Raw genomic sequence first — 27,192 nt, 5'->3', positions numbered from 1 at the left:
CTAAAGATTACAGCAATTAGAGACGGGTCTATGCCTAAAAATGTTTTTAAATTACATAGCTTCCATGAGTTAGCTATATTTTATAGGAGATTCATAAGAAATTTCAGTAGTATTGCTGCCCCAATGACAGAGTGTTTGAAGAAAGCGAAGTCTCAGTGAGGAGAAGTGGCAACCAATAGCTTTGTCATCCTTAAAGAGAAGCTATGTACAGCACCGGTACTTGCACTTTCAGATGTTGACAAGTTGTTTGAAGTAGATTGTGATACTAGTGGAGCGGGAACAGGAGCTATTTTGTCTCAATAGAAGAGGCCAGTTGCATTTTTCAATGAGAAGCTCAGTGATGTAAAGCGCAAATGGAGCACTTGTGACAAGGAATTCTATTATGTAATTCGCGCTCTTAAAACATGGGAACATTACCTGTTTGCAAAGGAGTTCGTGCTTTATTCAGACCATGAGGCCATAAAGTACTTGAATAGTCAGAAACAAATTACTATTGATATGCATGTATGGTGGTGTCAATACCTGCAGAAGTTTCCTTTTGTTTTGAAGCATAAATCGGGTATACAAAATCTGGTAGCTGATGCTTTGAGTCAGAGAGTGACACTGCTACTAACTTTGAGTTAAGATATAATTGGGTTTGAGCAGTTGAAAGCGAAATATGTACAGGATGATGATTTTGCAGAGCTATGGTCCCAGGTATCCACTAATCACCCATTTTCTTCATTTTATTTATCTGATTGTTACTTGATGCAAGAAAACCATCTGTGTTCCGAAGACATCTTTAAAGGAGAAGGTGATTAGTGACTTGCATGGAGGCGGATTAGCAGGTCACCTTGGGAGGGACAAGACTCTTGCAGCTGTCAAGGAAAGGTTTTACTGGCCACACCTAAGAAGGGATGTCTGCAGATTTGTAGAGAAGTATTACACTTGTCAGAGATTCAAGGGCCAGCCCAAAAACATTGGGTTATACTTGCCTCTGCCAGTTCTAGATAACATTTGGGAAGATCTGTCTATGGACTTTGTGTTAGGACTGCCTCGTACACAAAGAGGCGTTGATTCTGTTTTTGTTGTGGTTGATAGGTTTTCCAAGATGTCACACTTTAATCCTTACAAGAAAACCTCATATGTAGATGTTGTTGCTAGGTTGTTCTTCAAAGAGGTCGTTCGTCTTCATGGGATTCCAAAATCTATTTTCTCAAACTGTGATAGTAAGTTCCTTAGCTATTTCTAGAGGACACTGTGGAAACTATTTGATTTTTCCTTACAGTTTAGCAATACCGCTCACTCGCAGACTGATGGGCAAACGGAAGTAGTCAACCGGACCCTGGACAACTTGATTCGTAGTCTTTGTGAGGATAAACCGAAGCAGTGGGATCTTATTCTTATTCAAGCTGAATTTGCTTACAACAGTGCAATCCATAGTGCCATTGGCCGTTCATCATTTTTTGTTATCTACACCAAGGTGTCACAACATACTTTAGATTTGATCAAGCTGTCAAAAGGTGCAGATGCTAGTGTTCCAACAAAGCACATGGCCAAGCAGATTATGGATGTGCATAAGGAAGTCAAGCATAAATTGGAGCAAGAAAACTCAAAGTACAAGCAAGTTGCAGATAAGCATAGGCAATAAAAAGTCTTCTAGATTGGAGATGCAGTGATAGTGCTCTTGCGTAAGGAGAGGTTCTCAGTTGGTACATAGAGTAAGCTACAGCCCAAGAAGTATGGACTCTATTCAGTACTCAGGCGCATCAATGACAATGCTTATGTGATAGATCTCTCAGACACTATGGGTATTTTCAAGACATTTAATGTAGCGGACATATCCATGTATCATGACTCTGATGCTCCTTTATATCCAAATCTTTTGCTCCACTCAAGGACGAGTTATTTTCCAGTGGAGGAGACTGATGCGGACAAAATGAGCCATAATATTTAGAACAGGTGGTTTGGTCCAAATGCGACCACTGAGCGGCAAAAAGCGGTTTGGTCATAACTTTTACTATAGGTGTCAGAATCACTATTAAGACCCCCAATTTGGAAAGTTCATCCAAAGATCTACACCTTTTGCTTACCTTCAATTACGAAATGACCCATCACAAGGCCTAAAAACGCTGTTTAGGGCCTCAAAATTGCTTCTGGAGTTTTTTTGTCAGTATTTTTCAATTTTTTTGGATTTTTATGGATGCTCACTTAAGGTAAACGTGATATTTTGTTAGGCAGCTTATTTTCTATTGATAATTATAGACTTTTCTCTAAACCTATTTAGAGTTTATTTCTTAAACATTTTTATGCTGCGTTATTTTTGTTTAAAAACAATAAATTTTAAACAAAATAATTTATTTTAGTATAAATCATTCGATATCTGAAATCTATTGATTTGACTAATCTATATTCGCATCGAGTAGAGCCATTAATTAGACAAAATAATTTTTAATACATCCATGATCGAGTTTATGAATCTATAAAGATACAAGTCTTTGACTCTTAATAAGCTAAATATTTATAAGGTTGAGTTTTTAACTCGTTAAGAAACCTAAGAATCAGGCTTAAATTTTGGTAATTTAGCAACATGAGTGAAGTCAAGCCACAGTGAATTTGGTTGATTAACGGTTAGAATACCCTAAAATAATTTGCACAAAGATTTGCATTATTTCTCTCCCAAAAAAGGACTAACAGTGTTAGGATTTGGTAGAGTTTTGAATAAAATTCCTCTTATACGGGTAGCAGTTGCAAAGGCTGGTGTAATATAATTTTAAAATTTCTAAATACTTGCTAAAAACTTTTCAACATTTCAAATAATTATTAAATGGCTTAGCTTGGAATGTTCCTGTTGCTTCTTCCATGAAGATATTCAAACTTTAGTTAATTTATTCTTACTCGGTTCTACCAAAAAGTCGAAAAGTTGTTTTCATTTCTAAATTACCCACATCAACAAAAGTGCTTATTCTGTAAAATTTTAAATTCTTTTTCTTCGGATAAATTTCGGACAAGATTGGTTATCTAGCATCTCAAAACAATGGCACCATCCAATCCAAGAACAAGAAGAATCAAGCTACTTCAACAACAAGAACAAATTGTTTCCACAAGCAAAGGACATCATTTGATCTGCCTTATCATGACAATGATAAGACTATTTCTTCTTCTTCTTATTCTATACCAAAGGCCCAAAGATTCAGAATACCTGAGAGATTATCATGTCCACCAATTCCAATGAAGAGAAGGGTAGCTCCTACATGGTCTTCAAAGGAATCTCCTATCACCTTTTTTGCTCCTCTTGATATAGAGATATTCTTCTTCTTTTCATTTAGGAAAATCACAACTTTGCATACTCTTCAAAACTAATAGTTTCAGTAGGTGATGACTTCTATACATATGTATAGTACGTGGTGTGAGGACTGATCACAAGTTAGCCAGCTAGGATTTTGATCAAATAATCAATCCTAGTAGCAGCTTGATCTTGTTATAGTTAATCTTGTTAGGGTTTTTGTTGTGTATCGATAAATTATAGAGAAATTTACTATTTAGTTCTTACATTATGAAAGAAGTTATTAGTCGGTTACTTAATTTTGAAAAATATATTAAAAAATTCCTAATATTTTGAAAAATCTACTAATTAGTCCTTCTGTTAGTTTTAACTATTAAGTATTACAAAAAAAAATTTAAAAATACTATTGTATGAAGAGACTAATTAGTAGACTTTTTATAAAATTGAAAGATTAGCTAATGAGTTTTTTCAAACTATAGGGACTAAATAGTGAAATACTTAACGGTTAAAATTAATGGAGGGACTAATTATTAAACTTTTTAAGACGTTAGAAACGTTAATATATTTTTCAAGATCGAGTAATCAGCTAATGAGTGTTTTCATACCATATATATGAACTAAATAATAATTTTCTCTTAATTATATGCTAAATACTTTTATTACTTACCAACAAGCATTAGAATGAGTTTGGCTCTCTTCTCTTTAGTGAGATTGATGATTCGATTTTTATAAATAAAACAAATACTCGTTCAGAGTATTTTATCCTTAGCGAACCGATTCGACATGTACAAGATTTAGCTTCAGCCCAATAGAACTAGGATATATGGTTGTAGAAAAAAATTAGTTATATTATTATTATAGTGCCTTAGTGTTGAAGATTTGAGATAGTTGCAGAGAGACTGGGTGGATTGGACTAGACCTTAACTTCTTTGTTAACAACTTTATTTATTTATTTTTTGAAATTCATACTTCATTTCCTGATTTGAATTGTTTCTTTTTCCTTTTTTTAGTTAAAGTTACTTTCTATGCCTTGTTTGAGTCAACTTGCAGAGAAAGCAAAAGATATATATATATATATATAACAAGAATAGAAAGCTACTTTTTGGTGTAATTTTTATGATTACTCGAAGATTCTTCTTTTGCACTTTCACCCCAACTTACTAATGCTGATCAAAGTGATCCATTTGTAATTTAATCTCCATAATTTCTTAAAATTATAATGTCAGAGGAGCAGACAGCGTCTTAGCGCATAGGTAGGAGAGAATCCAAGGAAAGAGCTCGTGCGATTGTGTTGATGATCATTCATGGACACCCACTTCTTCATTAATCTCCATCAATTATTATTTTACTAATAAGGGAGAATTGTATGTAGTGAGATTACATTAATACTTTATAACTTTATACGAAATACAGGATCACACAATTTCACTCCACTTTCATCACAATTCATGTTGATGTTGTGTTTTATCAAACTCTGTTGCTAATTTAATCATTCTCTTTCTTATTTTCCTAGAGATATTTTTTTTTTCTACTAGTTGTTTATTTGCTTTTCTTGTATGAGGAGCACAGCTTATGCTTCGTCTTCTTCTCGTTCTTCTTTAGTTGTGATAAAATCTAGACTACTTTATCACTTTTGTAGACTCTAAAAATAAACTCCTGATAATGCGAGCGAAGCAGATTACCTGGAGTTTCTACAGAGTTTTTGAGTTAAGATTTTAGCTCAGATTTTTCAAAACTTAACTGATGATATTGATCAGCTTTTTGTCCTTATTTATACTTGAATCAATGTAATAGCCATTAAAAACTGAAAAATCAAAACTTAATCTGAGCTTGAAGCCACATTGTGCAAGACTCGAGTTGAAGGAAATAAATACTGAAGAATTCAAAAACCATGCAAAGGACGTGGGTACGTGCTTATTAGCAAACTATTGTCATAACAGTTGGTGCGAACGAGCTTATTTTCTTCATTTCTCTCCCGTAAGCTTGTTCTTTAGATCTCCAATCCCAATCATCATGCTTAACTCATCGATCTTGTCCCGAGATAGTGGCTTCATCAAATCAGCCAGTTGTGATTCAGTCTTGACATGCTCGACTTTGACTTCTCCTCTTTGAACACACTCCCGAATGAAATGAAACTTAAAGTCTATGTGCTTACTTCTGTTATGATGAATGGGATTCTTTGTGAGAGCGATTGCAGATTTGTTGTCAACTCTTGACATGAACTTGTTTGTCTTCCAACCGATCAATTCAAGTAACAACCTACCAATCCATATGCCTTGACAACCTCCTGCTGCTGCAGTAATGTACTCGGCTTCACACGAAGATAAGGCTATGACTTTCTGCTTTTGAGAAATCCAGGTGATAGGGCTTTGGCCGAGGAAGTAGATTACCCCTGTCGTGCTTTTTCGATCATCCACATCTCCGGCTAAGTCACTGTCGCTGTATCCTACTAGCTTGAACTCCTCCTCTTCCACCTTGTTGTATCTGCAACCATGATGTAAGGTGCCTTTCACATAATGCAATATCTATTTTACGAATGCTAGATGTTTCATTGTTGGAGCTTCCATGAAGCCACTTATAATTCCAACTGAATATGCAAGATTGGGTCGAGTGTTCACCAAATACCTCAGACTTCTGATTGCACTACTGTATCTACTAGAGGACTTCCATCTGACTTGCTCAGCTTCACCCGTGTATCCATTGGAACCCGACATGGCTTGCATTCAGCCAGGCTGAGCTTCTCAAGCATCTTCTCTGCATACCCTGCCTGGTTAAGGGTGATGCTATATGACCTTTGGTTGACTTCTATTCCCAAGTAGTAGCTTAGCATTCCATGATCACTCATCTTGAAGATCTTTCTCATTTTGGCTTTGAAATTCTCCACTCCTCTCGGCTTTGAGTCCATGATTATCAGATCATCTACGTACACTCTCACAATTTGTACTTCATCTCCCTTGTGTTTCTTGTATACTGCATGTTCTTGTATACTGCATGTTCGATCATACATCTTTGAAACCCTAACTCCCGGAAACATTTGTCTAGCTTTATATTCTATGCCTGAGGTGCCTTCTTAAGACTATAGAGGGCCTTTCATAGTTTCAGAACCTTTCCTTCCTCTCCTTGTTCAATTAATCTGTCTAATTGTGACACGTAAACTTCTTCTTCTGTCTCACCATTCAAGAACGCGGATTTGACATCCATATGATGCACTATCCATCCTTCTTGTGCGGCTACAGCAAGCAACACTCTCACTGTCTCTAGTCTGGCTACAGGGGCAAGGACTTCTTTAAAGTCTATGCCTTATTTCTGCACCTACCCTTTTGCTATGAGCCTCGTTTTGTGTTTGATGATCTCCCCTTTCGGATTCTTCTTAACCTTGAAGATCCATTTCAGACCAATGGCTCTTTGGTCCTTTGGAAGTTCTGCTAGTTCTCATGTTCCATTTCTTCGAATAGCCTCCATTTCTTCTACCATTGCTTGTCGCCAATGTTCACTGTAGGCAGCTTCTTGTAAGATGTTGGTTCTTCAATCGACATGAAGTAAAGACCGTAGTCTTCCTCGACTTCCACTGTGTTGTCATAAATCTCTTGAAGCGTCCTGAACCTTCTTAGTCCCTCGGAGCTACTTTCTCCTGTTTCTACATGTTCTGAACTTGACACGGAGTCAAGTATCCCGGCTATGGGTATAAAGATGCTGGTGACAGTTCCTGGCTTCGAAGGTGTATGTCTTCATCTCTTTGTGCTTCTTTGTATGTGATGACAAGTGATCCGCCTGTTGAGGAGTTTGATGTTGTCTTCAGGTTTCGCCATTCCCACTTTTCTTCTTCCTGAAACACAACATCCCGACTCACCACAATTCGATTAGTACTTGAATTCAGTAACCGGTAAGCTTTGGATCTTGGTTCATATCCCAATAGAATCATCTTTGTACTCCTATCATCCAACTTTCACAAGTGAGGAGCTGTGTTCTTCGCATATGCAATGCAACCAAAGACACGCATATGATGAACACTCGGAAGTCTTTCATGCCAAGCTTGATTGACGATCTGTTCAAAATGTATACTGCAGTACGTGCAGCTTCTCCTTAATATGTAGTTGGCACTCCGGAGATATTCAAGAGGCACCTCATCATCTCCACCATGGTTTGGTTTCTCCGCTCTACTACTCTGTTTTGCTATGGGGAGTAAGGAGCAGTGAGTTGGTGTTTGATGCCGTGCAACTTATTTGATGTAAACTCGCCTCCTCTGTCTGTTCTAAATGTTTTGAGCTTACATTCGGACTGGACTTCGATATGAGCTTTCACTTTCTTGAAAGCACTAAAAACCTCATCTTTTATTTTGAGCATCTCAATCCATATATAACGACTATAATCATCCACGAGCAAGAGAAAATACCTGTTTTCGCCACATGTGGTAGGTGATATCGGCTCGCAAGGAACCATGTGGTACTATGATACGGGGGCAAGCAACCATATGACAGGTAACAAGCTAGCCTTAACCAATCTCGATGAATCAATCAAAGGGAATGTCAGGTTCGGTGATGGTTCAATCATCAAGGTAGAAGGCCGAGACACTTCGGTGTTTCAGTGCAAGAACGGAAATCATTTCAAACTAAAGAAAGTATACTACATTCCTTGATTAAGATCCAATATTATAAGCTTTGGTCAACTCGACGAATCAGGAGCAAAAGTGGTGGTGAAAGAAGGGATTCTGAGAGTATATGAAGCAAAGGACAGGTTGATAGCCAAGGTGCAAAGAGCGAAAAATTGACTTTACACGATGAGAATGACATAAGCAAAATCGGAGTGCAACCTGATAAGGCTGTCTAAAAATTCTTGCTTATGGCACGCACGCTATGGGCACCTCAATTATCAAGCTTTACACAAGCCCGCACAAGTCACCGTGCACGAGTTCCAGAGGTTTGGTTGCTTGATACTCTCCTGCTTTTGGGAAACTTGTGCGATGCTGCTTACTGATCACACATTGTTCACAGATGTGCTTCACTGTTTCTATTTCCAATAAATCTTCCACCATGCTTTCTTGTGTGAGCTTGCGTAAAGCTTGATAGTTGAGGTGCCCGTAGCGTGCGTGCCATAAGCAAGACTTTTCAGACAGCCTTGTCAGGTGGCACTCCGATTTTGCTTGTGTCATTCTCATCGTGTAAAGGCGATTTTTTTCTCTCTGCACCTTGGCTATCAACCTGTCCTTTGCGTCATATACTCTCAGAATTCCTCCTTTCACCACCACTTTTGCTCCTGATTCATCGAGTTGACCAAGGCTTATAATATTGGATCTTAATCGAGGAATGCAGTATACGTTCATTAGTTTGAAATGATCTCTGTTCTTGCACTGAAACACTGAAGTGCCTCGGCCTTCTACCTTGACGACTGAACCATCACCGAACATGATATTCCTTTTGATTGTTTCATCGAGATTGATTAAGGTTAGCTTGTTACTTGTCATATGGTTGCTTGCCCTCGTATCATAGTACCACATGGTTCCTCTCGTTTCTCCTCCATCAAAATCATGTGTCTGTTCTTCGTTCAACATTAACTCCTCTTTCTTCTCTTCGTCGATATGGATCAACTCACTAGTTTCTAGCATCAACAATGTCGACTCCTCTTCAACTTGCTCCACTAAATGTGCTTCGTTTTGTTTCTTCCTTTCAGCTTTGCAATCGGATTGAAAATGGCTATAGTTGTTGCAATTGTAACACTTGACCTTTTTAATATCAAACTTCTGATGATGTTGTCCTTCTTCATCTTGTTCTTGACCTGTTCCAGGAGGGCCACGACCTTTGCCGCATCCTCCTCCTTTTCCTCTACCGTGTCCTCTACCACGTCCACGTCTGTGCCCCCGGCCTCTCCTCACGCCCTGTGGACGCTTCTCATTGGATCTGAAGGACTCAGCCTGTGCTTTCCACTCTCCTTTAGTGAGTAGCACGTATTCGTCTCCTCTGGAGTTGTAGCTCCGCAACCTCTACTCGTGAGCTTTGAGAGAACCAGTTACTTCTTCAATTGTCTTAATAGACAAGTTCTTGAATTCTTCTATGGTTGAGGCAATCTGAAGGTACTTAAGGGACACTAAATGCAACATTTTCTTCACTACATAAATTTCATCAACTTGTTCACCAAGAGCTTGGAGCTTGTTGACAACTGTCGAAATCTTTTCGGTGAATTCATCTACAGATTCACCATCCTCCATCTTCATGCTTTCGAGCTCCCATCTGAGAGCTTGTGCCCATACTTCTTTGACCCTCTCTACATCGAGTTTCATAACCTTGAGAGCGTCCCATGCCTCTTTAGCTGATTTCTTTGCCCCCAACTATAGTAAGGTGTCTTCGGTGATCCCTTGGAAGATTGCAGCCAATGCAATTCGGTCCGAATGAGGATCAACTAGACCTTTTGATTCAACAACCTCCCAAACAACTTAAGCTTGCATGTAGACTTGCATCTTGATTGCCCAAGATGCATAATTTGCCTTTGATAGGAGTAGATACTGTAGAGAAACGCCACCTTTTCTCATGGGCGCTCTCCTTACGGTTTTTGCCATCTGATCACCATTGATGCCGTTACCACTACGGACAGCACTCAATGATGATTCTTGCAGAGACATGTATTTGGGTATAAACGAGGTCCCGGGCTCTGATACCAAGTATAGACTCTAAAAATGAACTCGAATGCGAGTGAAGTAGAGTACCTAGAGTTTCTGCAAAGTTTTTGAGTTAAGATTTTTAGCTCAGATTTTTCAAAACTTAGTTGATCAAGCCGATGATATTGATCGGCTTTTTGTCCTTATTTATACTTGAATCAATATAACCGTCATTAAAAACTGAAAATCAAAACTTAATCCGAGTTTGAAGCCACATTGCGCAAGACTCGGGTTAAAGGAAACAAACACTGAATAATTCAAAAACCATGTTTATTAACAAAATATCATCATAACAGCTGGCGTAACAGCTAGCACGAACGAGCTTATTTTCTTCAACTTTCACTACTTCTAGAGATAGAGGATAGCTTCTTCTTCTCGCTTGGTTTGTGGATTGTTTCTCTCTTCCTCCACGAGGGAGGTGTAAATATTTGTTTTCTTTGGTTTTAACTGTTTTTTTTTTTTTTCCAAGTTAGGCTGTATAGTGATGGATCTCTAGCTCCTGTGTGGTTCTATTGGAGAGAGGATTACTGTGAGAATGCTTTGTTTTTACGGTGGCTATATCGTAGGGTTGATATCAAAGGTAATTGTGAACAATGACTCTCAAGAATGACCAGTGATAGGAGCTCTAGCCGCCACCCTCTCCTGGGTGTGACTCATTAGTATTTTTTCTTTTAATTGGTGTTGGTTTTCAACTTTCCTTGACTGAGGGTCATGGTGTTGGAAGAAAAGACTTGATTACTCTGTCTTTTTTGGCTCGATCACTTCGACAATAATCCGGAGGGGTGTTTATGGGGGGGAGCCCCTGGGTCTTCAGTTTGTTTTTCAGACTTTTGGGGCTTTGTTGGTGAGGTTCTCCTTCTCTTTTGGATTTAGTGGTTCAATCGGCTGGAGTTTTGAGCTTCTATATGTGTATTTCCTTGGTTGTGTCTCTGAGGTAGAGTTGGTCGGCTGCTAAAGGCCTACTGAGATTGGTCTTTGATGGGTGGCACTGCGTAGACAGTGGAGGAAAGTATCCAGAATCCTCTTGCTATTTAAAATTTTATGGGTTTTGAATTTGGGCAGGGGCTGTCCAATGTGTAAAACATCTTAATAAAAAAACTTTTATCTTTGATAAAGCTAAAAAAAATAAAAATACTAAAGATAATTAACTAATAAAACATCTTTATTTTTTTAAATTATGACCTTAATTCCTATTATATGTAAATTTATTAATAATCTTTTACTTTTTAATCCCTATTATGTAAATTTATTAATAATCTTTTTAAAAAAAAATTATTAATAAATTTACATATAGTAGTATTAATTAACAAAAATTTTTAAAATGTAAAAGCAACTCTCTTTTAAAAAAAAATCTTTTTAAAGAAAAATAGCTTATTTTTCATTCTTCCATTATAATTTAAAAAATAAAATATATTAATAAATTTATATAAAATAATAGTAATAAGTTAATATAAAAAATGACTTTTTTTTAAATAGGGAGTCATTTAATTTAAAAAATAATTTAATTTTTTCTTTAATTTTAGGAAAATATTTCTCTTGACCATTATTATGAGTAATCTAAACGTAAAAAAAATAAAGAAAATATTTTCTTGCAAAATATATTTTACAGAACCAATGGAGGTTTAGAGTGAGAAATTTTAAATGGAATGATTATAAAAAAATCTTTTATTTTAATTAGTTAAGTATATATATGACCAAATTTACCATCTGCAGCTCATTATACATGATTTTATTCAAATAAATGCCACGTCATTAAAAACATTTCATTCGATATGGAAATTACAAGTTCCATTCCTACTCCCATTACTCTTAATTGAGCTTTAAATTCTAATTGATATGATTGAAAAAAGAAATAAATTTAAATATATTCCTCAACTATATCTATGGGCTAAATAAGCTATTTAAAATTTATGGTAATCTCATAATTATATTTTTTAAAAAAAATAAAGATATCTATTAAAAAAAGTTCAAACTCACAGGCATATAAATGTAAAATTACATTTAAAGAAACTTTTGAAATTCAAGCTCCTAACATCAACCCCCATAGCTCATTCGCAGAAAACCTAGAGTTAGTTGAAATAAGGGTTCTCGCCACCTACATCACCGCCGCTGTATCTTTTAAAAAGAGATCAAAATTATCTCTATATTTCAGTTAAAACAACAACCAAAGAGTTCAAAGAAAGCAGAGGAAAAAAACATTAACAACTCCAAACCTCAATAATGTGCGAACCTCAAAAACCTATATTCAAAATATCTCAATACCTCTTTTGATACATGTAAATAAATCAAATAAGTTCATAAGAAATTCATCACATGGAAACCATTTTAGAACTGAGGCACTAAGTTTAAGCATCTGAATATATAAAGCCGAAATTTAAATACGAGAGATCATCACGGCCAAGAGAATAAACCAGCAATATTAGTAAGAGCTGAGAAAGGGTGATGAGCAGAGCTCTTCAGTAAATTTAAGCTTTAAAAGTCAACCATTAGTGGAGTAAAAGTCTGGTACAAAACCTTAAGGGATACTCATCTTTAAAAAAGCCCCCTTCACTGATCTGCAAACCATTATTCGAAATGTCTGATTATCTTTGAACGACATAATTGGAATGCAAAAGGTTAAAACTAAGAAGAAAATAGAGCAAACAAAAAAATAATAAATCTAGCCAAATACTCAAAATTTCCATCGAATTTATTGAAAAATAAAAAAGAAGAAGACAAAAGAAAGAAATCACCTAAAAGTAGGGGAGGAGAACCACCGTCCAAACAGTCAAAAAAGGGGTTAGGGCAAAAGAAAGCTAACGTGGTAGAGCACAGGGAGACTTAGCCCTTAAGGAAGAAACCAAAAGAAAAATGAGAGATTGTCTCTAGTAAATTACTAATTATTTATTGATATTTTGCAAAATCTTACTAGTAATGTATTCTTTTAAATTTAATCTTTCAAATTTTATTTAATTAATAAACTCCTCAATTAAACCTTTGTATTTTTAATTAAAAATAAATTTTATATTTTATAAATTGGTCCTAAATATTGTGACTACTAATATCCTAAATATTGTGACTACTTATTTTATAAATTTTAATCATTGTGTTTATTATATTTCAATATTTTATATTTGAAAAATAATTAAATAAAAAATCTACCATTTTCTTTTTTTCTCCTAATTAAATAAAAAAATAAATCATAAGAAAAAAAAGTTCGTGTTTTCTCTATTAGCTAAACACTTAATTTCACTCTTGTATTTATTGAAAAATTTTAATTTAGTGCATTTTAAATGTTTTATTTAAATTAGTCCATAATTTAATTTGAATTTAATTTATCTCAAAATTAAAATCTTTATTTAAATTTTTTAAGGCAATATATAGTCATTTTCTTTTTACTAAATTTATTTTCGATAGTGAAAATTATCTTTCCAAATTCATTGTTTCTGAAATTGCTATGATATATTCATTGAAAATAATTCATTTTTTTAGTGGTATTTACGTAAATATATAAAGATAAAGGCTGATCTATATAAGGATAATAATATAACTATTTAATTTTAAGATGAAATTAATATAATATATAGAGATTATAAAAATTACTATTAATAAATTTTATTATATTTTATAATTAATTTTAAATTAAAAATTTTAAATAATAGTAATTTATTTATTATTTTTTAATCATTCAAAATAAAGATAGTTTATAATAAACGTAAAAATATGAGTATTTTAGACATTTTTATTATTTCCTACTCCTATCTCTTTGACATATAGTATATGTTATATGTAAACTAAAAAATAATAAAAACCTGTATGAATTTATTATAGATAATAATTTCAATTAATTAATATTTGATTAAATAATTTTTATTTTTTTTAAATGTAATATATTATAAAACTTTACCATTTCTTACTATATTATATCACGTTACTTTTTATTAATATTTTTATAAATATTTTAATAACTTTTACAAAATTCACTTAATTAAAAGAAAATTAAGATTTTTCTTCATGAAACTATTATCGTTTTAATCGAGTTAGAATTACGTTTTTTTTTTTTTGAAAATTTAAAATTTATATAAACTCTACAATTAATTTAATTAATAAAATTTAAATTAAATTAAATTAATTTTTTTAAAATTTTAAATTATCTATCTAATAAATTATTAATTTTATTAAATCTAATCCATATAATTTTACTAAAATTATCCATTAAAACAATCTCATTAATAAAATTACAAGAATATTTAAGAAGGATGGTATAATAATTATATTTATTTTTTTTTATTTTTAAGTATTTAAATAATAAAATTAGTTAAAAATTATGATACTTTTTTATAATTAAAACATTTTTTTCAAATATTATTTTAAAATAATCAATAAAATTCAAATAATCCCATCAATAAAACTAGTGGTGTTACTCCTTCTTCACGTATTTACATATATTACAGATTATAAATTATTTTCTTTCTCTCTTTAGCTCAACTTGTGTGTGTATTTATATATGCTGAGCTTGTGTACTTCATCTCATAATGAGAACTCAGTTTCCTCCTTCCACAAATTTCATCACCATTGTCTCCTTTGTGCACTGCAATTCTCTTCTTCTTTGAGCAGCTCTCATCCTCGCTAATTAGTAGCATTGCTGCCATCAGTTTGCGAAGTCTGGAGCTTGGCCAAAGCTTCTCATCACTAGGGAATTTAGGTCTCTCTTTAATTTTTTTTTTAGGAAGACTTTTCTAATATCTTTTTGTTCAGTTTCTCTAAGGCTCATCCCTAACTCTCTTAACATCATCTAGTACTTTTTTGACGGTGAAGTAAGACAAGTTCATAAGCTTATTGTCCTAGGTTGAGCCTCGTCTTTCTCAGATGATCATAAATTAATAGATTCTTTTTTTCTCTCTTTCTTTATACAAATAGAAGCTCATGAAGAGAGGCGTGTATTTTGAATCTTCTTGCTTATTTTTTGTACATGGTGGGAAGCTCTTGCATGACTTCTTAGTGTTTGCATGTCTCTTGCTTCTGCCTTCCAGAGGAACATGTGCTGCGACGAATTTCTTAGAAGCCTCTAATTAAATTGAACTACGTCTACTGGTTTGTGACCTTCAAAGGCCATAGATGCTAATATTGAGCTCTAATGATTATGAGATTCAAGGAGCTAGGAGATCGTAACACCTGGATTGGGCAGCTCGATTCGGAGTGAGTAAATGAAATGGGTTTTGCAAAGAGGGTAGTAAATGAGAGTAATGAAACTTGGTGATATCTTTAGTCCATTAGTGATATCTTTAGGGAGGCTAAGGTTGTAGGTGAGTAAGAGGCATTTTCAAAAGATACAAAAACAATGATTCTTATTTTCATCTAATGGGAGTATATATATCTATTGTGATATATAGTATGTCTATCGCGTGTCCATTTTGAAAGGACAATTACAGTTTTAGTTGACTTTTCAAACGGCTCATTAATGGCATAGAGTTAGCTCATTAATACTTAATGAGCTAAGTTATGACTCTCTTAATGTATATATTGTGTCAAAACTGTCACAATCTCATTTAAATATTAGAGATCAAAAATAGGTCAGACACTTATTCCACGAGAATATATCAAGTTGAGGTCACAGAAGATCGTATATGAATAGAGTTTGGTCAAGATTGATCAGACAGTTGAGAACCCAACACCTTAAAAACCTTATAGATGTGTCGTGATCTTAGAGGAGCTTATATTTTATATGTTTATCAAGTTCTATCCTTTAATCTTTCTTGGACACAGAGTTGGAGCTTATAATCTTTGAATTAGCATTTAAAGCAAGGATCAGAAGGAGAAGTGTGCTACCAAAACCATTGGATGGAGCTTAAATTTGACGCTTGATGCCATTTGATTACTTCCTACTTGAAATCATACATCATAATTTTACATAATTTTAATTAATTATTTTTATGTTTAAAATGAAAAATTTAATTGTTTTTCATTTACTAATTTTTATTTAAAATATAAAAATAATAAATAATTAAATCAAACAAATTGAAATACCAAAATGCATTTTTAAAGAAGGCAAATCGAATTCAACTATAAAACTAACCAAATCAAGTAGAATGAAAGAGGGAAAGATAATTCTGAAATTAAAAAATTTTAATATATTAATTAACGACTAAATTGAACGATTGTACTTCATGCGGACATAAATTATAATAATATTTTAATTTAATTTGTAAAACACAAGATAATTTAATTAGTTTGGTCATATCCCAATTATTAATTTGAAGTTATATCTGGACGGTCCTTCCACTTTGTTGGAAAAAATTTACTCTCATGCAATTGTTTGAAAAAAAATTATTATTTGATTTTTATGATATATAGAAATTTATTTATTAATAGTTATTTTGAAAAATGTATTAAATATTTCTAAAAGTTTAAAAATATATTAATTAATTTTTTCATTAATTTTAATTGTTAAATTTTTGTTCGAAATATCTAATTTTTAAAAAAATTCAAAATAAATAAATTTTATTTTTTAAAATTTTATATTTAACAAAATCAATAGTATAAGAATTGAATTCCTTTAAATTCTTGTGGGAATAAAATTTAAATTAAAAAATAAATTTTATCAAAATTATTAAAATTTTACAAGTAATGATTTCATTTAAAACTACTTGCATCAAATTTATTTAATTAGCTATTGGCAACTCTTTTTGTTTTATTTTTATTTTAATTTTAAATTTATTTTTTATTTTTAATTAATAATTACTCTTTACAAAAATTATTTTAATTTAATATTAACCATTAATACTTAATATATTTATAATTAATATTAAGAAATTTATTATATTATTTTATTAATTTAAAAATAATAATTTTTATATTTTTAATAGTAAAAAATATATAAAATTTAGATTTTAAATGTTATAAAAATATTAATAATGAAGTGATAAAAATTATTATTATTTATAAAAATAAATATTTATTTTTAGTGTAAAAATAATAAAAATATGAATAAATTAAATTAATTTAAATTTATTACAAATTTATCTAATATAAAAGACTTGAAGTGATTTATATTACATTTAAATTGATTTTAAATAAATGAATTTTTTTTATGAATAGTTTCAATTCTTTTTTTTTTAAGAAATGCATACCCAATAAGAATTATGTGTTGAAAAAAATACAAAATATTACCTAATTAGTAAATATTTTTATAAAATTAATGAATCAACTAATAAGTTTTTTTAAATTATAAAAATTAAATAATAAAATATTTAATAACTATAATCAACTAATAAGTTTTTTTAAATTTTAAAAATATTTTAATATATTTTTTAAAAATTAATGAATTAACCGGTAAATTTTCTGTTAAGATTTAAACTCGAAATAACTGTAATACTAATTTTTGAAAACAAAGCAAGAATGTTAATACTAAAAGATTTCATGACATGGCTGTAGTAATAAGATTGTTTGTATAAAGTCAGTAGTACAATAGTCAAAAGATTTTCTTTCATTTAAAAATCATTTAGACCAAAAGCATTTTCTTAACAAAAATAATTAAAAATGTGAGCTCGCAATCTTTGCCGCATCTCATGGTTGGCTTCCCTTAAGTCTATCAAAACCATTAACATTACCCTTTTTTTTTCTCCATATCTCCACAATTTCTTTCTTTCTCTCTGTTTCTCATGCTTCCTTCCTTCCACTTTCCTCTCCTCTCTACAAACCAAAAATGAATAATCTCCGATATTACGGCTCCTCCCGTTTCTCCCACTTTCCGACAACCTTTTCTCTCCCGCCAAGCATCCCTTTATGGGACGAAGTCCTTGACCCGCGAAGCCACTTTGTCAACAAATGGAACCACATTTTCCTCGTCACTTGCATGATCGCCCTCTTTCTAGACCCTTTATATTTCTTCCTCCCAGTTATCGGCGGCGACGCCTGCATGGCCATCGACTATGGCCTCGGCATCTGGGTCACCTTGGCTCGCACGGTTACTGACATGTTCTTTTTCATGCATGTTATTATCAAGTTCAGGACAGCCTTCGTCGCCCCTAGTTCCCGTGTTTTTGGAAGAGGAGATCTTGTTATGGACCCTAGAGAGATTGCTATGAGATACTTGAGAACTGAGTTCATTGTTGATCTTGCCGCTGCTCTTCCCCTCCCTCAGGTTTGCCATTGATTTAATAAGATTGTATTGGTGGACATTAATCAATTGTGTGATGAAATATCAAATGCGTTTTTGTTTTGGCAGATTATAATTTGGTTCACAATTTCAAGAGCAAAAAACCGATCAACTGACCATGCAAACCACTCAGTTTCTCTAGCAGTTCTCATTCAATACGTTCCTCGAATCTATGTGATGTTTCCTTTGAATCGCCGGATTGTTAAAAGCACCGGTGTTGTCGCCAAGACTGCATGGTCGGGGGCAGCCTACAATCTTCTCCTCTATGTTCTTGCAAGCCATGTGAGCTTATTAACTCCCCAATTCTTTCTTCTTTTCGTTTGATTCGTTTCCAAAGTCCAAAACAAAATTTGGAACCTATAGAATTGAGTGGTTGCATATAGCTTATAGTTGAACTACTTAACTAATCACGGTTTAAATTTAACCTTTTTATTATTCATGTTTAGGTATTTACGGTGCGTTTTGAATGGTTCGTGCAGGTTTTGGGAGCATCATGGTATGGGGCATCTCTCCAAAGGCAAAGAGAGTGCTGGGAAAGACAATGTGCTAGAGAGAGAAACCGTACACATTCACCTTCTTGCAATCGTTCTTTTCTAGATTGTGCTACAAGGAATACTCCTGCACGTAATGCTTGGCTTAAAATGACTCTACTTCTCACCGAATGTGATGCCAAACATGATCAAAATTTTCAGTTTGGACTGTTTGCTGAAGCCTTCACCAATAATGTTGCTGACGTTAATTTCATTGATAAATATTTCTATTGCCTTTGGTGGGGTTTACGAAATCTAAGGTACGATTAAGACTTCACTACGAAGATCATTCCAATATTTCTATTGTGATTCTGATGCATAATTAATTATATTAATATTGTGACTCGCAGTTCATACGGCCAAAATTTGATGGCAAGTACTTACGAAGGTGAATTATTATTCAGCATTGGCATATGCATTATGGGTCTAGTTCTGTTTGCACATCTCATTGGCAACATGCAGGTATTAATTGTTTTCTAATAATTTTCCAGTGTTATGTTTTGTTAATGAAAAATAAATTTGATTTTATTGAATTTTTTTTTGTTGTCTTTTAAGACCTATATGCAATCCACATCAGCCAGATTGGAAGAGTGGAGGATTCGACGGAAAGATACAGAAGAGTGGATGAGTCACCGTCAATTACCTCCAGAATTGCAAGAACGTGTTCGACGTTTTGTCCAATACAAATGGCGAGCCACAAGAGGTGTTGATGAAGAATCCATCTTGAAGTCCTTGCCTTTGGACCTGCGACGTCAAATTCAAAGGCATCTCTGTCTTGCTCTTGTTCGACGTGTAAGTTTCCATAATAAAAAGAAATTTACTATTTAATCCATATAGTTTAATAATAATTATTCTCAATATTATAATAAAATTCATTAATTAATTTTTTTATTTAAAAAAAATTAGACATCTCTCATATTTTAAAAACCTATTAATTAGTAGTTACATCATTTTAGGTATTAAAATTTTATTATTTAGTTCATGTAATTTGAAAAAAAATTATTAATTGGTATTTCAATTTTATAAATAATTAAATAATTAGTTCTTAGTATTAAGAGTGTTTTAATTTTTTTTTATAATAATAATATTTTAAAATTAACAGGCTGACTAATTATTTTTTTTTTTAGATATCTAAAAACTGTAAAAAATATTTTAGTATTTTTTAAAAATTGAACGGTTAACTAATAAATTTTCTAATGCTATGTTGATCAAAAACGTAATTTTCCCTAATGTAAAAGTCAAGAGTTTATTAACTAATAGACATGAAATTTCTTGTTAATGTTGTTGTTCAGGTACCTTTCTTTGCACAAATGGATGATCAACTATTAGATGCAATATGTGAACGTTTAGTCTCTTCACTAAACACCAAAGACACATACATTGTGAGGGAAGGAGATCCAGTGAACGAGATGCTTTTCATCATCAGAGGACAGCTAGAGAGCTCCACCACCAACGGTGGAAGATCAGGTTTTTTCAACTTAATCATATTAAGGGCTGGTGACTTCTGTGGAGAAGAATTATTAACATGGGCATTAATGCCAACATCTTGCCTAAACTTACCATCATCAACTAGAACAGTCAAGGCATTAACCGAAGTAGAAGCCTTTGCTCTCCGAGCAGAAGACCTCACATTCGTCGCTAAACAATTCAAACACTTGCACAGCAAGAAGCTGCAGCATGCATTTAGATATTATTCTCATCAATGGAGGACTTGGGGAGCTTGCTATATACAAGCTGGATGGAGGAGATGCAGGAGAAGGAAGTTGCAGATGGAGTTGGCAAGGCAAGAGAGCTTGTATTATGCTCAAGTTATGGAAGGTGAAGGTGAAGGTGATTATGATGGTGAAGGATCATCACCAGAAAGTGCAAATAATGCACAACATCTTGGAGCTACAATTCTTGCATCAAAATTTGCTGCAAATACAAGAAGAGGAATGGTTAATAAAGGAGTCATTGATGATGACACCACCTTGAAAATGCCTAAGCTGTTTAAACCACGGGAGCTTGATTTTTATTAAGATTATAGTTGAATTTTATACAAGCTAAACACCAAACAACAACAAGTACATAGTCCATATGTGAATATTGTATGCTTAAAACCATGAAATCATAGAAAAATCTTGTATACATTGATTTCCATTTTTCTTTTTTGGTTAAATTTCTTTATTAATAGATCACTTAGAAATAAATATAGTTTTATTTTTTTTTTATATTGTTGCCATTTTTCTTCATTAGAATACTCAAATCCAATATTTGCAAGCAGATTTTAGAATAAATTGAATTTTATTTCATTATCAAGTATGATAAGAGATGATGATATCAATTTAGAAGTGAATGCTAAGTTTGAAAATGATGAATTAAGAATTTGGGATATTCCAATGTGACTTCAAAGTAAATAATATATTTGTTGGATAAACATTTAGTATTAATTAAAGATGAAGGTTGTAATTGCTTTATTTTGTCTTCCAAATAATGCATTTTCTCATAAAGGCACTTGTTTAGTAATCTTTATGTGTTCCAACTTCAAGTTTGCCTGAAAAAGAAGGTGTACAAAAGAGCAAGAAGCTTAAAAAAGATGTATTTGAAAAACAAAAGTACTATGAAATTTCACAGTGCTCACATCTATTGAAGATCAGGGGTGAACATTTGGTTGGTTTGGTTCAAAATCAAACTGAACTGAATAAATAAAAATAAAAATTTTATTATTTATAAAAATCGAATCGAATCGGTCTGATTCGGTTTGATTTAATCGGTTTGAATTTTTAATTTTTTTTATTTTTTACACTTTATTTTTAATATTTTAAAATTTAATTAGAATATTTTTAACCGTAATATGATCTAATCTTTCTATATTATTGAAAATAATATATTATTATCACTAATCAGTTCAGTTTGGTTTTTTCGATTTTTTTCTACTCAAAACTGAACCGAACTGAAATAACCGAAATTTTTAAAATTAAAAACTGAATCGAACTAAAATAAATAAAAAATCAAACTGAATTTTCGAATTATTTCGGTTCGGTCGATTTTTTCGATTTGAACCGAATACTGCTTATCCGTATTGAGGATGAACAAAGAATAATAGAAATTAACCCCCGGTTTGGAATAAAAAATTTCGCTAGAATTTGATTCAATTAATTTATTTTTTATTAATTTTTTTATTTGGAATGAAATAATTTATTATGTATTGGAGAAGAAATATAAGAATAGAGAGAATTAGAATTGGAATTAGAGAAAGAAAGTAAACAGTTAATTTGTTACTGCCAACTATTGCAGTTACTCTATTGTGACAGCTATTACTGTCAACTGGCTGAGTGTATATAATATGAGCTGAGCAGTGTTACTATCAACTGGCTGAGTGTATATAGTATGAACTGAGCAGTATTGTAAGGCATGGAAGATCTTTTATGAAATAATATTCTCTCGCTGAAGATCTTTTATGAAATAATATTCTCTCGCTCGATCTCTCTCTTTTTCTGATCTACATCTATTCTTTTTATTCTTCTTCTTCTAAACATCCTTTCTCTATTCATTTATTTCTCGCATTTATCGGTAGGATTTATCTAACAATTGAAGACCTGAGTTACTTTGTACCGTGTTAAAACTGCTAGCATGACTCGATCTGTTATAGTAAGTTCCAAAATGGTGAAGATTGCAAAATTAGAAGAACAACTAAGAAATTTCCAAGAGATGGTAAGAGGAATGCCAAGAAGGTAGATGGAGAGTTGATGCTTTTGAAGAAATGCCTCGAACAGTTTTCAAGGGACAATGAATCCTTAAGAGATGATTTAAAGGCATTTATGAAGACGATGATGAAGGAAGTTAAGGGCAAAGAAGTTAGTACCAGTGGCAGTGAGAAATCTGGGCAAAGTAATCAACATGAAAAAAAGGTTGTTAACGACACCTTCACTGAGCAGAGATTAAAATAGTGCAAGTACTTTCTCTATCAATACTGATATGCCTAAGATTGAGCTGGTAACATTTGATGGAAAGGAATCTAGAGCGTGGATTAGGAAGTGTGTCAAATATTTTGAAATCTGTAAAGTTTCTATGAATCAGAGAATTGAAATTGCTAGCCTATTTTTATTAGACAAGGCAGATTCATGGTTCCATAATTGGAATAGAGGAGGGAATCATTCATGGGAGGAATTTGAAAGAGAATTGTGTAGTAGATTTGGGGTTGAGGGGTTAGAGGATGTTGTAGAGAGTTACTGAAGTTGAGACAAGAAGGGAGAGTTATAGAGTATCAAGATGAATTTTAGGAGCTTAGAAATAAAATAGAAAAACTTATGCCTAATCTAGGGGAATCTTCGAGATGAATTTGAGGACCTTAGAAACAGAATTTAGAAACTTATATTTAACCTAAGTGATGAACAACTCCAGCCTTTTAGAGATTGAAACGACATATACCCTAATAAAAAAAACTTAATTCAAAAATAATTTTCCAATTTAAAGCACACTTAATTAACATGCAATTAAAAATACTTATAACTTATTGATTTTAAGAACAATAAGAATAAGGACTATATAAGTTAATATCAAACATTATTCGTGATGCAATGTGAAGAATTAAGATCTCTCTAAAACTCTCAAAGAAGAATTTGGGTAAAACAATTGTATTGAATAATTGATAATTTGTCCACAATATAAAAAAAAAAAAGATGCTTTATATATTTTAGTGCAGTTTAGACTAATTAAAAAAAGAAAATAAATAAAAACTCGTGATTTTTATCACTACCTACTACTATACAGGGACTCATAATCTATTCCACTACCTACTGCTGGTTAACTACCCACTACTGGTTAACTAGAATTAGTGATGAGAAATCTGTTAATATAAATACAAAATTTGAATTGTCAATAAGAACACATTCGACCTAATTAACTTGGAATGGCCAAATTGTTCTTTAATTCAAAATGAACTTGCAAAACTTCAACATATTTCTTCATGAATTCTTAATATGCTTCCTTCAACCTCTTAATATGCTTCCTTGAGGTAATATTAGCTCATCATTTTTGGCATTGTTGGTTGTGCTTACATTATCCCCTCCCTCTTGAAAATAATTCGTCCTCGAATCTGTACTAAAATCAAAAAGAGACAAATTAGAAATGTTAAATGTAGTATTTACACCAAACTTACCTGGCAGATCAATTATGTATGCGTTGTCATTGATCCATTCCAATACTTGATATGGTTCATCCCCCCGTACATCCAGTTTTGATTTTCTTTGAGTAGGAAACCTCTCCTTTCGCATATGGATCCAAACACACTCACCTAGTCTGAATACAACTTTCTTGTGACCCTTATTAATCTGTTTTTCATACATCCTATTATGCTTCTCAATATGCTCACGCGCTTTTATGTGTATTGATTTAACCATTTCGCCCTTTGCTTTTCCATCTAAATTAGACAACTCATTCAAAGGTAAAGGCATTAAATCTAATACAGTTAATGGATAAAAACCATACACAACCTCCAAAGGTAAATAACCAGTAGAAGAATGGATAGCGTAATTATAAGCAAATTCAACATGTGGCAAACATTCTTTCCAAGTTTTTAAGTTTCTACCCACAATAAAACAAAGCATCGTTCCTAAAGTCCTATTAACAACTTCAGTTTGGCCATCCATTTGTGGATGACAAGTAGTAGGAAATAAAAGTTTAGTACCCAATTTCCCCTATAAAATACGCCAAAAATGATTGAGAAACTTAGAATCTCTATAAAAAAACAATAGTTCTAGGTATACCATGCAAACTAACTACTTTCCTAAAAACAAATTAGCTATGTTCGTTACATCATCAGTTTTATGATATGGAATAAAATGTGTCATCTTACTAAAGCGATCTACAATAACAAACACAAAATCTCTACCTTTTTTGTCCTAAGTAAACCTATCACAAAATCTATAGATATATAAGTCCAAAGTTCAGTAGGTACAGGCAAAGAAGTATACAACCTATGTGACAAGGACTTAGATTTAGCCTATTTATATACAAAGCATTGAACATAAATTTTCTCTATATATTTTCGCATATTAGGCCAATAAAAGTATTCATTCAACATGTCAAGTCTTTTGCATACCAAAATGTCTCATTAACTCTCTTGAATGCGATTCTCTAACAAGCAACTCACACATCGAATAATTTGGTATGCATATTTATTTTCCCCTAAAAAGAAACTCATCATGCAAATAAAACTTATTAAACGCCCAATGTTCACATGCCTTAAATACATCAAAAAAATCAGTATCATTCTCATATATATCTTTTAAATGCTCAAACCTTAATAACTTAGATCTAAGCATGGAAATCAATACATAACATTTAGATAATGCATAAGAAACCATATTCTCCTTACCTTGCTTGTTTTTAATCACATAAAAAAAGATTTCAAGATATTCAACTCACTTACCATGCCGCTTGTGCAACTTATTTGTCCCTTCAAGTGTTTGAGAGACTAATAGTCAATATGAATTACGAACTCATTAGGCAGCAAGTAGTGTTCCCAAACTTCAAGAGTCCTAATCAGTGCATAGAACTCTTTGTCATAGGTGGAATAATTCAAATGTGTCTCACCTAGCTTCTCACTGAAATTTGCTATGTGTCAGCCTTCCTGTATAAGAACAGCACCAGTACCAATCCCAGAAGCACCACATTCAATTTCAAAGGTTTTAGAAGAATCAGGTAACCTTAAAAAGGAGCAGTAGTAGGTTTTTCTTTTAATGTGTTAAATACAATGTAATACCCGGCTAGACTCCGGTATCGGAATTCCTACCGTCCGGTGGAAATCTCGGATGTCGGAGACCTCTAGAAGGGTAGAGTCATGTTTTTATGAAATGTTTTTATGTTTTAAATGATTTTAAGTGTGAATTAAATGAGTTTTTACATGAAAATAGCTTTGGAGGAAAACCCAGGTTCGGCCGCCGAAAGTCAAGTTCGGCCGCCGAACATGCATGCGTTTTGGAGGCACGTTAGGCCCCCGAAAGCCTGAGTGAGGAAAGTGCAGGTTCGGCCGCCGAACCTCATGTTCGGCCGCCGAACATTGCATGGATACGGAGGCACATTCGGCCCCCGAACGTGGCCTGGCCAGCCACATATAAAAGGGTCCCTTTGGTCCGCACGGGCGAGCTTTTTCTCTCCCATTGTCGGCCAAGGTGAGTCTTCGCCGCTCCTCCCTCAATCTTGAGTGTTTTCCCTAGATCTTTCATGGTTTTCACGAGTTTTAACTTCTATTTTGAAGATTTGTGAGCAAAGAGCAAGTTTTGGGTGCTTGGAGGTTCAAGGAGCTCAATCTCTTCATCTCCAAGCTAGGATCGTCTTCCCTCTCATTTCTTCAAGAGGTAAGCTCGGATCCACCCTTATTATGTGTTCTAAATAAGTTTTATGCAAGATCTAAGGGTAGAAATGCATGCTAGGGTATATGTTGAGTTATGGGTATATATATTGATGTTTTGAACAATGTGTGTTGTTTGAGTATGTTTGAAGTGTTGTAGATGGGGTATATGTTTGTTTGAGGCCCCTAGGAACTTGTATGCATGCTTTGGTTGAAAAATATGCATGTTTGGAAGGTTTGGAGGCGAAATGTGCTAAGGGAGCCAAGTTTCTGCCCTTTGGCAGAAACCAGGTTCGGCAGCCGAAGGTACTTTCGGCCGCCGAACATGGCTGGGGAGGCAGGCCTTTCGGCTGCCGAAGTTGCCCCCGAAAAGAGACTTTCGTCTCTGTCTGGGACTTTCGGCCGCCGAAGGTGCCGCCGAACCTGCCTGAGTTTCGTCTCTGTCCAGGACTTTCGGCCGCCGAAGGTGCCGCCGAAAGTGCCCTGTTCAGCCATTTCATGCATATTTTCTGTGATGTTTTCAGGATGTTTTAGGGGGTTTTTGGGGAGTAGTTTATAGTTATGTTCAGGTATTTTTGGTCCCTCATTTGAGTCCACCTGTGTAGGTTCGGACCCGAGGAACCGAGGACCCCAGCAGTGAGTTCAGCTGCGGTGTTGTCAGAGTCAGCCAGAGGTGAGTGGAACTAAACTTAATCTTTTAAACTAAATGTTTTATCATGTTTCATGCATCATGATTATGCAATAGGATGATTGCATTAGTTTTCACGAATATGCCGCATTGCATAAATTGTTGTTGATGTGGGTGAATGTTGGATGACCCAATTAGTCCAAGACAGGAAGACCAGGACCCCATGCTACGGCCTGGCACAGAGTAAGAAAGACCAGGCCCCAGTCTACAGGCCTGGCACAGAGTAAGGCACGGTTATGGGACTCGAAGACCAGGAGCCCAGAGGAGGCCCTGGAAAATGGTAAGTAATGTATGTATGACAGGAAGACCAGGACCCCATGCTACGGCCTGGCACAGAGTTAACTTGGACTATTTGGTGACAAGTTCACCCAACCCTTATGTGAACTGTCTGTGTTATGATGCATTCCATTTGAGCATAGTGTTAATGTGTTTTACTAGCTCTACTCACTGGGCTTTTAGCTCACCCCTCTCCCTTTTCCCCCAGGCTTACAGGTACAGGATATAGTGCGGGAGTCCGGATAGAGTAAAGAAGTCATGCTTATGTAATAGCTAGCAATGGACATGATCAAATTGTAATGTAAAAGTACAGT

At 33.6% G+C, this 27,192-nt stretch overlaps 1 protein-coding gene across 1 annotated transcript; it reads left to right on the top strand.

Annotated features, from left to right (window-relative positions):
- The first annotated feature begins 9,876 nt into the window (after positions 1-9,876).
- Positions 9,877-20,599, top strand: LOC110618960 (probable cyclic nucleotide-gated ion channel 16). The gene is made up of 9 exons (XM_021762225.1): positions 9,877-9,886; positions 10,384-10,494; positions 15,660-15,713; positions 17,690-18,036; positions 18,121-18,333; positions 18,531-18,841; positions 18,932-19,043; positions 19,137-19,373; positions 19,874-20,599. The coding sequence occupies exons 1-9, from the start codon at positions 9,877-9,879 to the stop codon at positions 20,597-20,599; spliced, it is 2,121 nt and encodes a 706-aa protein (XP_021617917.1).
- The last annotated feature ends 6,593 nt before the right edge of the window (positions 20,600-27,192 follow it).

The sequence above is a fragment of the Manihot esculenta genome, chromosome 7, assembly GCF_001659605.2.
Source record: "Manihot esculenta cultivar AM560-2 chromosome 7, M.esculenta_v8, whole genome shotgun sequence".
Taxonomy (NCBI): Eukaryota; Viridiplantae; Streptophyta; class Magnoliopsida; order Malpighiales; family Euphorbiaceae; genus Manihot; species Manihot esculenta.
The sequence above is the reverse complement of the archived record's forward strand: the minus strand, read 5'-3'. Positions and strand labels throughout refer to the sequence as shown.

What these genes read in the sequence shown, in the direction of transcription:
- LOC110618960 (XM_021762225.1), top strand. An exon ending in TCGTAGGGTTGATATCAAAG is followed by an intron (nt 10,495 to 15,659) that starts GTAATTGTGAAC and finishes TCTTGGACACAG; the next exon opens with AGTTGGAGCTTATAATCTTT. An exon ending in CTGCTCTTCCCCTCCCTCAG is followed by an intron (nt 18,037 to 18,120) that starts GTTTGCCATTGA and finishes TTGTTTTGGCAG; the next exon opens with ATTATAATTTGGTTCACAAT.